Genomic DNA, 20,157 nt, shown 5'->3' on the forward strand with positions numbered 1-20,157 from the left:
CATCTAGTCTGACCTCCCGCATGATGCAGGCCACAAAAGCTGACCCACCCCCCTTCCCTTGACTCAGCTGTTGAAGTCCCCAAATCCTGTGATTTAAGGACTTCAAGTCGCAGAGAATCCTCCAGCTAGCGACCCCCGACCCATGCTGCGGAGGAAGGCGAAAAACCTCCAGAGCCTCTGCCAATCTACCCTGGAGGAAAATTCCTTCCCGACCCCAAATATGGCGATCAGTAGAACCCCGAGCATTCAGGCAAGATTCTCCAGCCAGACCCTCATTGACCATTGATACTGTTTACCAGCGATGGCACGCTGTTGATTAATTGACTAAAATCATGTTATCCCATCAAACCATTCCCTCCATAAACTTATCAAGCTTAATCTTAAAGCCAGAGAGGTCTTTCGCCCCCACTGTTTCCCTCGGAAGGCTGTTCCAAAATTTCACCCATCTGATGGTTAGAAACCTTCATCTAATTTCAAGCCTAAACTTCCCCACCGCCAGTTTATATCCATTCGTTCTCGTGTCCACATTAGTACTGAGCTGAAATAATTCCTCTCCCTCCCTGCTATTTATCCCTCTGATATATTTAAAGAGAACAATCATATCCCCCCTCAGCCTTCTTTTTTGTTTATTTCAGCGAACAAACTTTGCAAGTCTCTCATCTAAAAGCAATAACATAGATAATCGTACTTAGCAACCAATTTGTTGTCTACTGTTTTGCTACTGGATGCACGTACATGCCTCTGTAGCCAGCTGGACCCAACTGTATAGTGTTTCATCTGTCTGATATCCAAATTAACTTTGTTACAACAGCAGCACATTATTTTTAATCATAATTTTGTAAACCTTTGTAAACTCGATGGTTTTGGGGGTGTTATTAGGAGTCTCAAATCTCGGATAGCTGAAAAAAGTACCATCAAAAGTTCCTGAATTTCAGGGAATTGTCAGACCTCTGGAACATTGTAAATGCTGCTTCAGTTTATCCTCACCTTAACTATATGTGCTGTGTGTGAAATTCTAAACTAGAAGGAGCAGCTGCATAATAATAGCTAGCTCTTATATAGTGCTGTTCATCAGTAGATCTTAGAGGACTTTACAAAGATGGTCAGTGTCTGTCTTCCCGTTTTACAGATGGGAAAACTGTGGCGCAGAGAAGTGAAGAGACTTGCCCAGGGTCACCTAGCAGGCTAGTGGCAGAACCAAGAATAGAGCCCAGATCTTCCAAGTCCCAGCCCAGAGCTGTCAGGAAGGTCTGACTGCCTCCCATAAAGAATGTGTCTTACTTTGAACCAGGTTGCAGTAAGTAATTTCTGCTTCCAAATACCTAATAAAAATTGCTCTATAATTAACTGTGTTGGCAAGAGAGGAAGGGAAGGAGCTTCTGATTAAGGATCTGGACTGGGACTCAGGAGATCTGGGTTCAGTTCCTGAATCTACCACAGCTTTCCTTTCTGACTTTCCTGTAGATTGCTTAATCTCTTGGTGCCTCAATTTCACAGATATTAATATGGGAATAATAATAATACTTTTTCTCCCACCCCGTGTTTATGTGGATGGTAACCTCTTTGGGGCAGGGACTGTCTCTTACTATTTACGGTACCCCATCTTGGTAGAGGTCTCTAGATCCTACCATGATACAAATAATACCTCTGAGATATTAGTGTGTGTTTTTCTTTCTCTTTCTTTTTAGGGAGCAAAGGTTCTACTGGCATTTGAAGCTCATATTTCCTCACAGTCATGCTGAATACACAGTAAAAAGGTACCTGAGATTGTGAAAAGCAGATGTCTGTAGTTAATTATAGCAAACTAGTTTTATAAGACTATTTGGTTAGTTTCTTAGCCATGTATGTGATAATAAGACTCAAGATAAAGAGTTGTTGGGGTTTTTTGGGGGTGGGGTCATGTAGTAGGTCCTAGCCGGGGCTCGACCCTTCCGGACAGGAGGGGAGCCACACCGACTCACTACTGTGGGAACAAGTAGTCAGTTAGTCCCGAAACTCCGGCTCTTTAGTGCAGAGTCGGAGCAACCACAGTTAAAGCTCAGGCCCTTGACTGCAGGGGCTGAGCGAGCAAATAGTTCAGAGCCCAGGCCCTGGATCAGGGCGGGGCAAACACAGTTAGGCTCAGGCCCTTGTTTGCAGGGGCTGAGCGAGCAAAGAGTTCAAAGCCCAGGCCCTGGATCAGGGCGGGGCAAACACAGTTAGGCTCAGGCCCTTGTTGCAGGGGCTGAGCGAGCAAAGAGTTCAAAGCCCAGGCCCTGGATCAGGGCGGGGCAAACACAGTTAGGCTCAGGCCCTTGTTGCAGGGGCTGAGCGAGCAAATAGTTCAAAGCCCAGGCCCTGGATCAGGGCGGGGCAAACACAGTTAGGCTCAGGCCCTTGTTGCAGGGGCTGAGCGAGTGAATAGTCCAAAGCCCAGGCCCTGGATCAGGGCGGGGCAAACACAGTTAGGCTCAGGCCCTTGTTGCAGGGGCTGAGCGAGCAGAGAGTTCTGGTAAGGTACGCCTAGGCTTGCTGTAGCCGAGCGTTGGGTGAGGGGGAAGCCTGCCACCCGTGCAGGGGGTAGCAGGGGGGAACGCAGGCCCACCCACTCCACTGCGTTCCAGCCCGGGGCCCTAACAGCGGTTGCTGCCGCTGCTGGTCAGTGGGGTATCCAGGCCGCAACACACTGACATAGGCTCACACTCAGTTGCAGCCGGACCGGGGTCGGCTATCCCCGGGCTACTTCCGTGATCCCCCTCACAGCCTACCTCGTTCGTTACGCCGGGATCGGGCCAGTCCATCTCCATGGGCTCCTCTCTGCCCGGGCTCGGCGGCAAGTCTGGTAGCTCTGCCGGGAAGTCCGGCCAATGGTCCTCAGGCGGCTCCTCTGGATAGCAGCAGGGGCGAAGGGGTTCGGGTCCAGTCTCACCCTCAGGGTTAGTGGGGTCCGGTTCCCAGGGGTTCTCCCAGTGGCGGGCGTGAACGGGCTCCGGCGGCTCCTCCTCGTAGCGGGCCCGGGGTAGCTCAGGCCAGCCAGGGTCCAAGCCCCGGTCTTCGACGGTCTCCTGGCCAGGAGCTACCGGCCGCACGTCTGCTCCCTGTGGTGGCTGGGCCCCAACTGAGCTCTGGCGGCCGGCCTTTATACTTCCTGTCCCGCCCCTTGACTTCCGGGGGGCGGGGACAGGCGGTGGTGGTCCCACCCACTCTGGTGCCGGCACGTGGGCTCCCTCTTCCGGACAGGAGGGGAGCCACACCGACTCACTACATTACAAAGGGGGCGCTTCAGGTTAAATCACTTTTTAAAAATACTAGTTTTGTTTCTATCACCTTAGAAGCATAACACTGAAGTCGGTTTTCAAATTGAATTTCTCTAATTTAAATACTTGTTTTATTTGCTAATCTTATGTAAATAGAGCAGCCTTGTATATGACTCTTGATGCTTGCTGTCCACATGCATCAGCATGCTAATATAGAGGAGTTTTGCATACTCCCAATGTTTTCCTTGATCTTCAGAGAAAATCCTGCTCCTTGCAGGAAATCCTCTCCCATACCAGAGAGAATGGAAAGGAAGCAATGTTGCCTTTGTAGCAGATGCTACTAACCCCCTCCCTGGAAGGTGCCTTTAGGAAAGCAGAAAAACAGCAACTCTCCTTAACAAACAAAAACTACCTCTTCTCTCCCCATGCCTATTTGGGGTAGGAAAGCTCAGAAGTAGGCCCTCTCCACTTGCTCTCAGGGCTGCAAGGACTGGAAGTTGCTTTTCCAGCTGCAGGCATGGGGAAGGATAAGAGGCAGGGTCTCTGATTCCTTCCTGCAGGTGCCAGCTAAGTCCTAATGTTGAAGGAGAGTATGTCTGTGCTGCAGTTAGACACCCATGATTGGCCTGCACCAGCTGACTCAGGTTCACTGGGTTATTTAATCATGGTGTAGATGCAGAGGCTGGAGCCTGAGCTCTGGGACCCTCCCCACTCAGGGTCCTAGAGCCCTGGGTCCAGCCTGAGCCCAAACGTCTACAGTGCAGTTAAACAGCCCCTTAGCCAGATCTCTGCAAGGCCCAATTGACACGGGACAGCCTTCGGTTTTTAATTGCAGCATAGACATACTGTGTGTGCTGGGGCTGATAATATCCATTGCTAGCTTGTGCTATGTTGATGTACATTGCACCTTTTCCAGATGTTACCTGCTGGTGTTATATCAATTTAAATATGGAAATATCATTTCCTTAAAATTGCTTTAATATTTCTTTTTGAATGATACTTAATAAACTGCATTTTTATCTTTTTGGTCAAAGGGTGCCCGATGATAAAACACTAGGTGAAATCCTTAAACCTTACCTTGATCCTGAAGAATCAGATCCTGTTATTCGTCAAAGGTATGTATTAGAAACCATTAGTAATTTTACTTAACTGATTTTAATAGTTTGGTTATTTTAAAATCAGTTAAGTAAAATTACTTTTCAAATAAATTCTGTCAAACTGTCAGTTTTCCACTTTCACTATTCAGAATTGGATTCCTAGCTAATAGTGCACACGCAATCTTTGTGACGAAAGCCACCTCATTAATACTTATTGGCTGAAACTAAATTAGGTAAATGTCATGATTCTAAGGGACGGAAGGAGTGAGAGTAGCTGAATAAGGACTTCAAAAAGCAGACTTTAACAAACTCAGAGAACTGGTAGGTGGGGTCTCGTGGGAAGAAAATCTAAGGGAAAAGGGAGTTCAAGGCAGTGGTGATTCCTCAAGGAGACAATATTGAAGGCACAACTGTAAACTATTCCAATGCAAAGGAAAGTTCAGAAGAATGACCTGAAAATTAAAAAGGAATTCTACAAAAAGTTGAAACATAGCGATATTGATAAGGAGGAATACGAAAGAACAGCACGAGGCACAAAAAGTAAGTTACATGTGGCAAGGAACATAAAAGGCAATAAGAAGAGGTTCTTTAAATACATTAGGAGCAAGAAAAATACGAAGGAAAGTGTAGGTCCTTTGATTATTGGAGAACGAGAGCTAATAACAGATGACATCAAGAAAGCTGAAGTGCTTAATGCCTATTTTGCTTCAGTCTTCGCTAAAAAGGTTAATGGTGAGCAGATACTCAACACAATATTAACAACCAAGGCAAAGAAACATAAGCCAAAAGAACAGGTTAAAGAACAGTTGGATAGATTAGATGTAGTCAAGTAAGCAGGGCCTGATGAAATTCATCCTAGGGTACTTAAGGATCTAGCTGAAGCAATCGTGAAGCCATTAGCAATTATCTTTGAGAACTCCTGAAGGACAGGAGAGGTCCCAGAAGAATAGAGAAGGGGACGCATACCGGTAGTACATATCTTTTAAAAGAGGAACCAGGAGGACCCAGGGAATTATAAACCAGCCAGCCTAACTTCAGTACCTGGAAAGAGACTGGTGCAAATTATTAAACAATCAATTTGTAAGGACCTGAAGGATAATAGGATTATAAGGAATAGTCAGCATGGATTTGTCAAAAATAATGACAAACCAATCTAATTTCCTTTCTTGATACGATTATTGTAGTGGATGGGGGAAGCAGTAGATACGCTATACCTTGATTTTAGTAAGGCTTTTGACACCGTTCCACAAGACATTCTCATAGCAAATTAGGGATATGTGATCTAGATGAAATTACTCTAAGGTGGATACACAACTGGCTGAAAGACTGTACTTAGAGTTATCAATGGTTTGCTATCAAATTGGGAGGCTGTGTCTAGTGGAGTCTCACAGGGGTCAGTCCTGGGTCTGGTACTAGTCAATATTTTCATTAATGACTTGGATAATGGAGTAGAGAGTATGCTGATAAAATATGCAGATGACACCAACCCGGGAGGGGTTGCAAGCACTTTGGAGGACAGGTTTAAAATTCAAAATGACCTTGACAAATTGGAGAATTGGTCTGAATTCATTGCGATGAAAGTCAATAAAGACAAGTGCAAATTACTTCGGTTAAGAAGGAAAAAAATCAAATGCACAACTACAAAATAGGGAATAACTTTCTAGGTGGTAGTTCTGCTGAAAAGGAGCTGGGGGTTATAGTGGACCACAAACTGTATGAGTTGTCAATGTACTGCAGCTGCAAAAAAGGCTAATATGTTTCTGGGCTCCCTGTGAGCTGAGGAGTGAAAACATTATCATAAGACACAGGAGGTAATTGTCCTGCTCTACTTGGCACTGGTAAGGCCCCAGCTGGAGTACTGTGTCCAGTTCTGGGCACCACAGTTTAGGAAAGATGTGGACAAATTGGAAAGAGTCCAGAGGAGAGCAAGAGAAGGGATAAAAGGTTTAGAAAACTGACCTATGAGGAAAAGTTAAAAAAGGAGAGCATGTTTAATCTTGAGAACAGAAGACTGAGGGGAGACCTGATAAGTCTTCCAGTATGTTAAGGGTTATTGTAAAGAGGACAGTGAACCTGTATTTACATTGACAAGAAGGCTGTTTTGGTTGTAGGCTTCTAAAAGTTTGTAAATCTCTTAACGGTAAAAAGTGGTTTAGACCTTTTCTTTAATGTGGTTTGCTTAGATTTCATCCATTTTTTTTTCCAGATTAAAAATATATACAATGTCTCCTCAGTCAGATGTGCAAATTTTAATGAAAATAGAAAACAGGCAACATAATTCTGTCAGGTAAGGGATATATTTTTTCTGTATGTAGGATGTTTGTTTATTTTTTAGAGAGAAATTACTTGTTGAATATATTTCCTAGTCTCTAGTGGTGCTGTGATAAAGGATAATGTGTCTGTACTCTCTGATTAAATTCCTTCTGTTTAGCAACATGAAATTACAAAAAAGTTTCAGGTAAAATCAAGATAAAGTTTAGTGAGATACCTGTAAGCATCTGTAAAATTAAGTTGAATTTACTGTGCCACATGATGCTTTCTCAACATTACTAGCTGGTCAGATTTCACATTTTGGTGTTTTTGGACTTAAGATTCAGGCTTCTTGAACCTAAACTTTAATAGAATTTTATTCTTTATTATATTAGCTCTGGACAAATTTGTTTTATACCATCAAAATAAAAACAAATAGCTAAAGAAATAATTCTACACATATCATAAGCACCATTTACAACACTCCACCCAGCTGCCGTTGTTATTGAAAAGAGTACGTACTTTTAATACCATAGTTTATTGTGGTTGACCAGTAATTCCTAGTTAAGATTTCTAAACTGCATTCCTTTCTTTCAAATGTAACAAACTTAATGTCATGTAACTTGTTCCCTGAAACATGGCATACCACTATTGAAGAAAAGCATTAATGAAGTTACAAGAAATCCTATTTATTTCCCCGTAATTAATTTCATTGTAAACTCTATGCAAGAGTGAGTGTAGAATATACTCTGGATTTGAATGAAAGAATGAAATTTTACAAATTCTTAACTTTTCTTCTTCTGATACTTGTTTCTCAATAACTGTTACATTGGCTACAAGATAGTTGTCAGCTAGCAGTTTTTCTTTTTGCGTAAAATGAGCTGATTTCCACTTCAGGATTTTTAATACATTAAGGAGACTTTGTCAGCTTCTACTTTTTTTAAAAAATTGACTAACTTTATAAAATGACATTTCTGATAGAGCACCATTTAAATAGTATGTACAGTGGTTTTTAGAAAAATTCCCCATTTTAAATTATTTTTATTTGGGCTTTTCTGCTCTCCTGCTGATTGGTTTGGCGGAGGGAGAGGGAGGGGTCAAGAGCTCCAAAAACAAACACTTTGTTGAAATCTTTACTTATTATGATTGCAGCCTATCTTATTCCCTTCCTTTTTGTGCATATGTTGCCTGCCACCACTGAACTGAGACTTGCTGCTGCGGAGTTTTTTGGTTTGGTTTGGGTTTTTTTTGCCATGTAGGCATTCTTTCTATGAACTAGTAATAAATTTGATTAGGAGGGGGGAGGATCAGCTTGATAAAGTATTTGACTTGGAATCCGAAAGTGTATGTTCTTTTACCTGCTCTATCATGGACAGTTTGTGTGCCTGTCAGCAAGTCACATAATCTCTTCTCAGTTTCTCCTTCTATAAAATGGGCATTATATTTTTCTTAGTTCACAGAAGTATTGAGCTAAAATTCATTAATGGTTTGTGAAGCTCTTTTGGATCTTCAGATAGAAGGTGTAGCATATTTAAAATAAATTAAAAACGCTTAAGGTTGATCTTCATTTTATATGTCCAGATATTCAGCAAAATGTATGGGATTATTTACATGTTTAATGTTCGTACTTAAGTGCCTTTGCTGAATCCTGGGTATAGTTATGTATTCCTCTTGTGGAATGTGAATAGAAATTAAAACTTGTTCTGTGCTTGATTAACTTACCATAACACTAGGAAAAATGGTCTAAACCTACTAACCAAGACCAAAGGTAGACCTGAGCTGTGGTTCCACAGTAGTGTCTAAAAGGCAACATTCTAATGGGAAGCCCAGTGCTTTAAAGGAAAGACTAAAGTTCTGGTTGAAGTTGAGTATTAAAGGAGAATTTAAGAACAGTCACCAACATCAGAATTGCTCTTTTGTCTGAAATCTTCACTTTTTATGATTACAAAGAGGACTGTGAGAGAGAAAAATCTTCCTTAGATTAACTGCATTTATCAGCACGTTTTGTGCAGTCAGTTATCTTCTGTTTTTGTGTGGTTCTTACACTCACAAAAAGGAAGCAAAATATTTTTAAAAGGAAAATGTGATTGTAAAACACCAAAAATTTGGTGGGGCACTCAAGCAGGTAACTTTTTTTAGGTGATAGATTTAAAGCTGATGGCATCCCTTTTAAAATATCAACACTTAGCAAGTATATCAGTTTCAATTCTGTTAAAACAGATATGCTTGTTTTTAGTGCAGTTTTGGGTGCAGCAAGGAAGTTGAATGCTGATCTTTGCTATAACTTCCTCCCCCTTTGTGTTCCTCCTGATCACTTCTTCCCCCACCACCATGTTGCTGCCCTATATTGGTAAGGGTAGCGTTAACAGCTTTTCCTCTATTGTGCAGGCCAGGTCATGCTTTAATAACATGGGCTTGTCTGTGTGGAGATCTAGTGCACAGCAAGCTAGGGTGTAAATCTACAGTGCTCTAGCCTGCTGCCCACTACGTAGCTGTGTGGACCCTGCTGCCGTGAACTAAAAGTTCTGTAGTACACTTCGATATACTGCTGTTTCACTCTGCAGCATTCCATGCACTGCATGTCAGGATAGACAAGCCTATAAGTACAAAAAGTACCCCATAATCCACCAGTGCTCTTCTCTGCTCACATAGTCTAAGATCAGGCAGAGCAATGACCCAGCTGTGTGAAAGGAACCCTTTTACCACTGAGTAGCGGGTTGGTGGAGGAAAGTACCAGTATACTGCCCCACAGCCTTCAAGTTCATATGAATATTCTATTATCTAGGATTCAAAAAACACCTTATTAAAATTATTAGATAATAGGAGGACTTTAAAACTATACATTGTCAAATTGGATGTAAGGTTTTAGTCCAGAGTCTTTTAAGACAGTGCTCTTCATAATTGCACTTATGTATCATTAAAGCAGTGGTTCTCAGTTTGCGGCCCAATCAGCGCACAGCTGTAGCCCATGTGACATTCTCAGCACCATACAGGTAGTATATATCCATATGTATGTGACCCACATAACACAGAGAGCATATGCGGTCCACAATGGTAAATAGGTTGAGAACCACTGCATTAATGGAATGCGCTGTTGTTTCAGAGAACTAAATAGGATTATTATAGGCTATAAAACATTAGGCTCCTAGTTTTAAGATAAGCATCTTGCAAGAGGATTTCAGTATTTCCTGAAAATGTTTATAGAACAGGAGTTTGTGGTTTAATTTTGACTGTTTCATTCTATGGCTCACCGTGTAACAACCATTTTAATTTGAATGTTATTTACAAAATGCTGTCTTTAAATTTTTTTTTTTTTTTCAGGAGAATATTTATATTTGCCAACTACTACATGTTTTTACTTAAAACATGGGAACCCCAGCTAGGGAAGTTAAACAACAGTTAGCTAACACCACTACTGCACAGATAGACTGGTTAGCTGTTGAACAACATGAAGCTTGCTTGCTTTCCATTGACTCCTTTTTATGTTAGAAAGTGACATTCTTCTGCAACCTAATTTATCTGAGATGAGCCTGATTTTGCTTCCCTGATACATTCTTCTTCCTGGAGTGCACATAATATGGGAGCCTATCTTGGTTGAGGAGGACTTTGCCAGGATTTCTTTCATTGTGTGTTGGTATTATTCCTTAATCATTTGGAGCAGCTTTGGTTGAGTGACTCAAAGCACACCCTCCCACCATTACCTAGAATTGTAGAGTGGGACTACTAGACCCTTGATAGGCCACTCAGTTAACTACAGTTACCTTAAAAGGGATCTTTTAGAGGGAGGATTGGTAACACCAATGTTCTATAGACAGAAGTGTTCCTTTTACGCTGCAGACTACAGCTCTCTTCTTGTTGGTTTGGGAAAATCTGCTTTTGGGTGGATTGTTAAAAATGAAGTTTTCCATCTGGAGATGTTAACCCCTGTCACCTGGTATGCAGTATTCAGTTTGTCTAGGTTTTGTTCTGGGGTGAAACTATTCCAGGGGAGGTTTAACTGATGCCCGTTGGATGATTTTTGCACTCTTCTAAATTCTTTTATAAAATAGTATTTTCTTTCTTCAAAATAAATTAATGTCCTTACTGTGTCTAATTCTTTATTTGGGATGCCTTCAAAGTGACTTCATATGGTAAGATTATTGCTTTTTCCACTAAGGGAAGGAAAAACACAACTGCCAAATTATACAGTCTAGTTTGGGAAATACACCTTCTCATTTTCCTGAGAACGCTGCCAGATTTGCCTTTGTGAAGGAAAGAACTTGATGTTCATTGTAACTAAATTGATGGTCAGAATAGTTAGATCACATTAGTAAACAAAGACATGCAGTTTACATGCATTTATACCAATACAAATATTGCCTGATGAGGCTGCTGTTAAATCATTCATATAATATTCTCCTGTTATTAAGTTAATACTGACTGACAAATTTGTTTTGCAAGAAATATTTTTTCTAACAGACTTTTTGAAACTCAACAAGGATCCTTTCGTAAGTTAATTTTCTTCCTAGCCTTTTAACTGTTCATGATTCATTATTAATATATTTTTTTCAGAATAAACTGTCATGGAGTTAATTTTAATATAACACCAAGAGCCAGATTTGAAAAGGTATGTAGGCACCTAAAGATGCAGATAGGTGCATAGTGTGATTTAAAATCTGTCTTTTAAAGGCCTAGAAGCCTTCCATTAACTTCAGTGAGTTTTGGATCAGTTCCTTGAACTATACAGGAATACTGAGTAAAATCACGTTATGTCCTACAGGTATTCCTAATGCAAAGCTTCCATTGACTTCAGTGGAATTCACACTTTCAAAGGGCTCCAATAATGGGGTCTGTACATTTTGTCCTGGTGCAACTCATATTTCAATGCTTTAAGAAGCCTTAAAACATCAACACCCACCATCAGATTGCCTCTTGCTAGCTGCCATGAGTGACATTCGCCAAGCAAATGGAAAACACGGCCATCCTATCTTATTCAATTATAGTGGATAGTGAGGAAGAAAAATCCATTAAACAAGTATTGCAAGTGCTTCTCTTGTAAATGCCATCTCCTTATGCTGGTGACCACTTATTTTGCTTTAACTGATCCAAAACAGTTGCTTCCCAGAATGCTGGATGTTAATAATTTTTAGAGCACTTTCCTGTCTCAAGATCAACTGGCAGAAGTAGGAGTTATTTGCTTTGGTAAACTCTGATTTCCATCCCGGAGAGAATTTTCCTCTGTGGCCTACTGTTTGTTTTTTTTAAATAGCTAGGGATTAAAGTCGCTTTAGATTCTGCTAATATTATGCTCTTTGTTATTAAGATCGTTAAAACCAACTCTTTGACAAATTAAAAAACTTGATGTACATTCCTCTATCACTTAAAGATAGTATGTATCCTGTAGTAGTTATTGTGCTGAAATGCACTTTGTTGTAAATGTTGATATTGATTTATTAGTTTTTATTTATGTATGTGAGTGCACCCGCCATGCGTTATGATCTGTACAAATATAAAAGAAAGCACAGTTTCCGTCCAAATAGGGTTATTGTCTAAAAAGACAAACTGATAAAAATAGGGAGTCTTTCTTTCTCTAACCTTCCAGTTAAAGTAATTGTAGGTGTCACAAGTAGAAATGGTAGGTTAAAATAAAAATCAGATGTAAATGGAAGTTGACTGCATCTCTTAATTATAAAAATCCATTTGCTTTAATTGTGTATTTATTCAATGTGCCACTTCGCCTTCAGAAAATTGTCTTGGGGTGTAAGATGTGGTATAAACAGAAATAGTATTCTGATCAAGACCAAGCAAAATAATCACAATTAACAACCATGGCTATTTTATTATCAAAGAAAGGAAAAGAAAACTTTAAACAAAACAACACAAATGACACAATACAAGTGATAAGCTAGTGACCATTTCAATTTCTTCTGTATATCTTTCTGGAGAGAGCTTTAACAGAGATTCCATCCTTGAGAGTGAACCCCTCTGTGGGCTCTTCTCTCTTGGTAAGTTAAGACCAAAGTAAATTATTTTCCAAAATTATTGTGAATCCATCCCTTACTATGTCCTTAGGCAGCTAAGAATGTTTATAGATGAGCTAAAGAATTCTGTTTCAAGGCTGGTGAACCTATTGGTTATTATTAAATAATTAACCAGTTTATAGTTGGCAAAGTAGGCAGTTTTAGCTAAACCCTATGAAATCAAGGAAAACATTTAAATTTGTTACTTAGAAGCAGAATTTAATGAGCCAATTATGAATATTAAGACTCTTAAGGCCAATTACATTCCACTATTTCTTTGTTTACCAATGTTTAGCCCATCTCTTCATGGTCTTCTAACCAATTGGTGATTAACAGGAGAAACTGTTAGTCTTGCATTACAACAGCATTTCAATATTCCATCGAAATCATTACAGTAGTTTTAAATTTTTATCCATTGGCAGTCTCTTAAGTAACTTCATCTCACCAATCCAAGTTGAAGTCTTGGGGAGATTTTCCTTGAGTTGATTTCTTCTTGAGTCATCTTTCTTAAATGGTTTTTCTTACTGTCTGTGGCAGTGCTGTGTTTGAGCTGGGTAGCAGTGTGTGCAAGTGAGGAGTGCTCACTTCATTTTTTTTATACCCATCCCCTTCCTATTTCCGTTAAAGTATAGGAAAACACACCTCTTGTGGGGTTGTTTAGATTCAAACATCACAGCTTCATGCCTTCCGGGTTAGCTTAGTTGACATTTTCAGATCCTGAATGTACAGTCTGCTTAATGATATACAACATTTCTTTAATTGCCTTTGTTTTTGTGGTAGGAAAGATCCAGATAATTTTTAAAGTTAGTTTTAACTCTTTTTATTCAGCCCAGTTTCAGAGAAATTCTTTCAAATTTTTTTAGAGTTTCACAGAAAATGAATCTGTTTTCAAAAATCCCAAACACACCTGTTTATACAAAAGTTTTAGTCTTCAAATGTCTTTTTAAATTAAATAACTCAAAGTCTTTAGCTTAAATAATTAAAAGTTGTTGACTTTAGAGAGATGATTCTTATCTTCTGGAGTTAGTTAAGGGTTTTCTTATCCTGTGCCAGTTCTTAATTTCCGATTAATATAAATATTCTATACTTAATGGCTTTTACACTGGTTTAGCAAGGTCATTAGATGCCATGTTGGTACATGAAGCATCTTACTATTTACATAGCAATGACATTAAGAGCTATATTAGGAGCTTTGCATTTAGCTAATATATTTGCAAGTCTGTATTTCACAAAGGTGTTTGTCATTTCCGCATTTAAGAAATAAACAAGCTTAAAACTTCTCCAACTATGTATTCTTCTCTGAAAGTTTTAAAAACACAAGCAGGTTTTCTTGCAAGAGGGTGGGGGTTAATAGAGCCCACTCTTCTTAGATTTATTGCTCTGATAACACACCCTGCATTCCTTTTTACAATTAAGGCTCTCCTTAAAATATGAGTGTTTTACATGGTCTGTCTTCTTGAGACTTGATTGTCCTTGAAATATAGAAGCAGAAACCTTCTGAAATTTCTTTGATTAGCTTTAACATTTTGTAAAAGAACTAGTGAAACATATGTATTGCTTTATTTCCAAGCACCTGACTATAACATTCTTCGTTATATCTTAGTATTCAGTAAAAGTGCAAACAAGTTTGTAACAACTTAATTTTAAAGTTATAATAATTTTAATATCACTTCTGCATCAATATTGAAGATTCTCCCCAACACCTGGATCTAAATGTACTCCTTCCATGCCTCTAATGCTTTGTGTGTTCTTATTTATCCCCAACTTCATTTTTTATTAAAACTTTCTTTCCTCTTTCAGCCTCTCTTATAGCTTGACATCTCTTTTAAATCTCCTGATCAGTCCATCTTCAGCCTTAACCGTTGTCAACAACGCCAACCATTCTGTATCCAACTAAAGTTCTGCTTTCCCTTTCTTCTTGGGAATATCAGTCTGTCTGCTCCTTTTAGTAATAGTTAGCTTGAATTTTTCAACTGATTAAAAACAATAGGGAGCAGCAGTTTCCAGAACTTGTAAGAGTTACTGTAATGATCGTCAATTTTCATTCCTATTCACTTAATGTTCTTTACTAAAATCTTGTATTACACAACACAAATGGAAAGCAGAAATATAGTCATTGCTAACAGTAACAAATGAGTATGATCTGAATCTTTAGTATGCCAAGTTGAATGTTCATAATCGCGTACTTGACCTTTGAGAAACTTTTATAGATGATTCCAGTCTGGATAGAACATGCCCTTCTTGCTATCTTGAGCAATAAGTTGTTTTCTCAGGCGTAATTGTTTTAAACCCGGAGTATCCTGCTTCCATTTTCACAAAACAGCATTTAGTACCCAATAGTGAATTCCATTGGATTTAATGGACTCTTCTAAATTGTTTGTATTCCTGCACCTAAGGACCTCAATCAGGGAGTCAGGGCCTTACTGTGCTAATACTGCACAAAAACTACAAACATGGGGAAAGGAGTATAGAGGAAGAGGTGGAGGATGAGAGAACAATATAATCATCCATTTAACATTAGTCATGGCTTGCCTCTTGCCTATCTGGTCAGCTAGGAGTGTTCTGTAGGCACTGGGGGAGACCTGAGGGGCATGTAAATAAAAGGCATGTGATGTAGTATATATGACCAGCATCCATCAGGATAGCGAAGCTGGTAAATCCCTTTAGGGGGGTGAGAAGAGATTCTGCCTTGATTCATAAAGGGTTCATTGGCTGCTAGGTTTGGCAAGAGGAGTCTTCAACTGGGCCATATTAAGATGTTTCCATAAAGCAGGGTTGGTTTGGGGACAAGGGCTTCTGGAAGAAAGGAGTTGAGCTTGCTGACAACTGAGCAGAGAACATACAGGATTGTTCAGTGAAGCCAGACTGCTGTGAAAAATGGTTTCTTGGCTGTCACTTCTGTCACAAGGGCAGACTTGAAAAGGGAGCCTTTTATATTCCTGTCAGAAAGGAGAACCAGCGCTATTTCCTTCTGACCCTGCCAAAGGGGAATCCCTCTGTTTATCTCTTACCGACAGAAGGGAACTAGGACTATTTGTCCCCCACCAAGGAGGGACTTGACCCTCCTACTTGTTTGCCAGGAAAGGAGCTTGTTTATTTTTTTTTATTATATTTTTTCCCTTTCCTCAAAGGGTTAGTAACCCCTTATTGGCAAGTGTGTGGCAATGAGCCTCTTACACAGATAAGATGTAAAAGCTTAAGACCGATGAGGAACAATACAGAGTCAAGATTTAAGTTTTAGGCAAGATAAGCTGTACCAGTCTAAAATAGAGTGAGGAAAACACATGTCAAAAGTAGTGAATGTAAGGAAGTAATAAGTCCTCTTAACTGGAACATCATTCTGTCTACAATACATTGAAGGTCCTGTATTAGTGTTTCCAGATATCTTTTATTCTGTGTCACATTTCATTACACTGGATTATCCAACGGCTATTGCATCAGCTTTTTATCTTCACTACATTCTGTCACAAAGTAGAGTTTGGTGCAAAGAACACTGCCTTTGCAGTTGTTTTAAAGATACTGTATGTTTACATCCATGTTCTGGAGCTTAGTTTTGGATTGGAATTGGACGCTGGTGAAGGGTGAAGTAAGGATTCTGCACTGTCAGGGTTGGATTTATCTCCTCTGGACTGAATTCAGGATGTGTTAGGGCTGCTCTGTACAGTACCAGCGATAGCAGTCCCTGTGTAACTGCTGCTCTAATTGGAGATCGGGTAAAATTCTTTGTGCCCTTCTCCTCAGTGCCCTAGGCTTGCCAGCTGGGTCACACGATGAAAGAAGTACCTACACAAGTAGAAAGATACCTAGAGAACTCTTTAGTCTAGCAGACAAAAACATACTGAGATCCAGTGGCTGGAAGTTGAAGTTAGAAAAAAGATGCAACTTGTAACAGTGAGAGTAATTAATCATTGGTACAGATTACCAAGAAAAGTGGTAAATTTGTCATCATTTTGAGTCTTTTAATTGAGATTGGATGTTTTCCTAAAATGTAGACTAGTTAAAACCACAAATTGCTGGGCTTGATAATCTCGTAAAAATAATAATTCCCTTCACTTCAGGAATAATTGGGTGAAATTCTGTGGCCTGTGTTATGCAGGAAATCAGACTACTGTTGTCCCTTCTGGCCTTAAAGTCTATAAATCTATATCATTCCTTCTGCTAATATTTCCAAAAATATTGCTAGCCAGGCAATAATGCTTACTTTGTACATAAGAATCCACTAACTAGGAATCTTAAATGACAGAGTCTGTGTCTGACTTGCAATTTAAAAGCGGTCTCTACTTCTGAAACAAGTTTTACAACATTACTATCCCACCCATATCCCCATAAAATGCCTATTTGTAAAATCCTTCCCCACTTACAAGGAATAAATCTCTCAATTTTGTAGCATCTGCAGATTCCATTAATGTGCTGTTTACTTCCATTAATTAAGATATAAATTAAACTTGACCTAACACTTCCTCCTGCTCTGTACATGACCACTTTGGTTACAGTCACTTAGGCAGTTTGCAGTCCACATGATTGTTCAGACTGTTTCAAGTAATATTTTACAAAACCTTATAGAATATACTAAAATCAAAATACACTGCATCGCCAGCATTCCCTTTTTTCTCCCCATTTCTCCAATATTATACTAGTGATAGAAGTTACATGTTTTGATTTTTCCTTTAGTCTTTTGGTAACTAACTGTCCATGACTTTTTTTTTTTTTTTAAGGAGTAATTTAGTAGTATAGAAAATGACAATATCTGAGCTATTTTTGAGACATCCGTTTAATTGACCCTTCTAAAGTATTAGCTGACCTACTTTCTTCCTCGTGCTTTTTCTTTTTGGAGGCTTTCCTTTAGCCCCTTTACCTAGCATTAGCTCATTTTGCTGCCCTTATCTTTTCTATGCTAGCCTTAATGATCCAGAATATTCTTGTTTGATTACCTCCCCATCTTACCATTTAAAGTATCATTATTTTTTAACAGCAGTTCCTTGTGAGGCCACATGGGTAATTATTTTTATAAGATGTTTCTGTCTTGTGTATCTTAATTGTAATGTCTTGGGAAACTCCAAGTGTCTTTCGTGTGGGTGGATTTTAATATTTCCTCCCATTATGCTTTACTAAATTCCTTATTTTCCCAACATTTTTTTTCTGAAATTTAATTCCTTTGTACTGCTGCATTCTGTTAACCTGACTGTATTGAATCCAGGCAGCTGGCATTCACTAGTTCCAACCTCATTCCCTTCCCTCCACTCCCAAGGGTTTTCATATTTTCTGCCACTCTCCCATAAGTGACAAGCGAATCCAGAATGGTTTGTCCTTTGGTTGGAGTCTTTGGATTATGATTATGCAGCCCAAACTCCTCTTTCACAAGTTACCCCTCACTTTGTCAAAGGAATCATTGCAGCAGACAAACTGTCTGCTTTTAATGCTTTGCAGTTTTTCTATGCTTCTCTTTAGACAAGTTTTACTCTGCTCAGCTCTAAGCCATTGCCTCATTCTCAAGAAGTGACAAGGACAACGTTTGTCCTTCTGAGGTGGCTTAGTTCCACTCTTATTTTCTTAGTATCTTTTCTTCCCGTTCACTGTTACCTAGTATCTGTAGACTAACAATGAAAAGCTTATCTATATTGAGTATTTAAATATCACTAGTAATTTAGGTGATAAGTAGATTGTAGGGGGTTAGTGGTGGTCCCTCCCCCTCTGGGTCATTGGGAGGCCACTCTGCCTTACTATGTCACTGTGCATCACCCAGAGTCAGGGAATTAGCAGAGCATTGAACAGCTTATGGCTCCGGCCTGCAGTCTAGGCATAGCAGCAAATAATTAGGGGCTCTAGCCTGTGATCTGGGCAGAGCAACACAAGTCTATGAGCCCCAGCCCTCAGTTAGGGCAGGACAGACAAGTTTGGTGAGCCCAGACCTTCAGTCAGGGCGGAGCAGCGAATAGTCTATGGCTCTGGCCTGTACTCAGGACAGAGCAGCAAAGGGGTCGGCATCCTGGTTCCAGTGGATGGCTGACAAACGCAGGCCTCTTGACCTAGAGTGGGGGTGGGGTGGCAGGGGATAGAAGGGCCTAGGGCCACCTGATTCCATTGGGCCCCAACAGTGGCAGAGTGTTCCACCACTGGGTCAACAGGGAATCCAGCCACAACACACTAACCAGGTCTCCAGCAGCAATGCAGCCAGATTGGGGTCAGCTGCCCTTAAGTCATTTCCTACCATTCCTTTGAGGTGTACTTGGATCCATGGAGGTCCTTCATTTCCTCAGGGTAGAAGGCCAGTGACTCCTCAGTGCCTGGGTCAGTGGGCGGCTCCAGCAGTACTGGCCTGTCTTTGGTTCAGCAGGACTCCGCTACAGTCTCTCAGTCCGGGAGTGGGCAAGAGGTGCCTGTCTTCCCTGACGGCTGCAGCACTACTGAGCTCCAGGACCCTCCCTTTATACTTCCTGTTCCACCTCCTGACTTCTGGTGGGATGGGCAAGCATGGCCTGGCCCCACCCACCTGGGTTCAGAGTGTGGACCCTCCCTGTCTGGCTCAGTGGGAGGCCGCTGTGACTCACTACATAGATAGAAAGTGTCCCTACATATCTATTTTCCACTAGGTCTTGCTTCACTCTTGCCTCAATCATTCAATTTTATCGTAACTATTGGAATATTATTTTACATGTTTCTTTCACTTCTGAATCCAACTGTACTTTGATTTCCATAGTCAAAGGCTCATTTATACAAAAGAGAGGGGATATGGCTTGCTGTAACTGTATCTTCAGCAGGATCTATATTATTTTCTGAAGGTGATCTGTGGCTGAAATTATTATTACATAGTCTGAAGAACTTAATCTGAATTTAAAGAAAAGATATGATGCTATTCCTTTTCTGTTCTGTTGATCCATTCGATATTTAATAGTTGGAAAGAAATATGCACTTTTTATGCAGCTGGGTAAAGTAGGATGGTGAGATGCATGTGTAACATGCTTGTGAAGTAGGTTACATCTCCCTCTATAATCCTCAAGGCAATGACCCCCTACTGCGGTTTTCAGCTACTGGAGTTACTCCTTTAGTTCAAGTGGTACAGGTCTTTGCTTTTGTGCTGAGAGTCCCAGGTTCAAACGCTGCATGAAGTTGCTGTACACAAAACTTTGTGCCTGAAGGATATAGAACACTAACTTAAAAGATCTGCTCTGTGGATGATCTTCATTTAATGATTAAATGAGCTGGATTTAAAAACATCTCTTGAAATAGTTATAATAAAAATTACAGTTGGTTCTTGGCAAGATTTTTGGACCAACTGATTGACAGTGGAAGGCAGTGTGTTCTAACACCTTATGTACACTAGGACTTTTTTCCTGAAATTTCCCATAATTGCAGTAGTGGGAGTGCTAGTGTACACGAGGAGCTGGCAGCCACCGAGTTGTCTACACCTGTACTTAGGAGGGATAGATGACACAATGGTTAAAATGCCAGAGCTGGACTACACTCTCAACAGTATTCGCACAGGTAGATCTGAACATCTGTTAACAGCAAGGGGGAAAGTTTAGAGAGAGACTAGTGTAGATACAGCCTAAAAATGCTCACAGAGTAGAGGTCCAC

At 40.2% G+C, this 20,157-nt stretch overlaps 1 protein-coding gene across 2 annotated transcripts in view; it reads left to right on the top strand.

Moving 5' to 3' along the window:
- The window catches only part of ZNHIT6 (zinc finger HIT-type containing 6), a 57,386-nt gene that overhangs the window by 18,497 nt on the left and 18,732 nt on the right, over window positions 1-20,157 (top strand). Inside the window, exons 6-9 of one of the 2 annotated variants that reach the window (XM_054036767.1) lie at window positions 1,689-1,757; window positions 4,271-4,351; window positions 6,540-6,620; window positions 9,905-12,230. In XM_054036767.1, coding sequence (XP_053892742.1) covers window positions 1,689-1,757; window positions 4,271-4,351; window positions 6,540-6,620; window positions 9,905-9,986 — 313 coding nt within the window. In that variant the 3' untranslated portion in view covers window positions 9,987-12,230. Of the gene's footprint in view, window positions 1-1,688; window positions 1,758-4,270; window positions 4,352-6,539; window positions 6,621-9,904; window positions 12,231-20,157 lie in introns of those variants that run through there. The other variant, XM_054036766.1, reaches the window with a different exon arrangement.

Source organism: Malaclemys terrapin, chromosome 8 (genome assembly GCF_027887155.1).
Source record: "Malaclemys terrapin pileata isolate rMalTer1 chromosome 8, rMalTer1.hap1, whole genome shotgun sequence".
NCBI lineage: Eukaryota > Metazoa > Chordata > Testudines > Emydidae > Malaclemys > Malaclemys terrapin.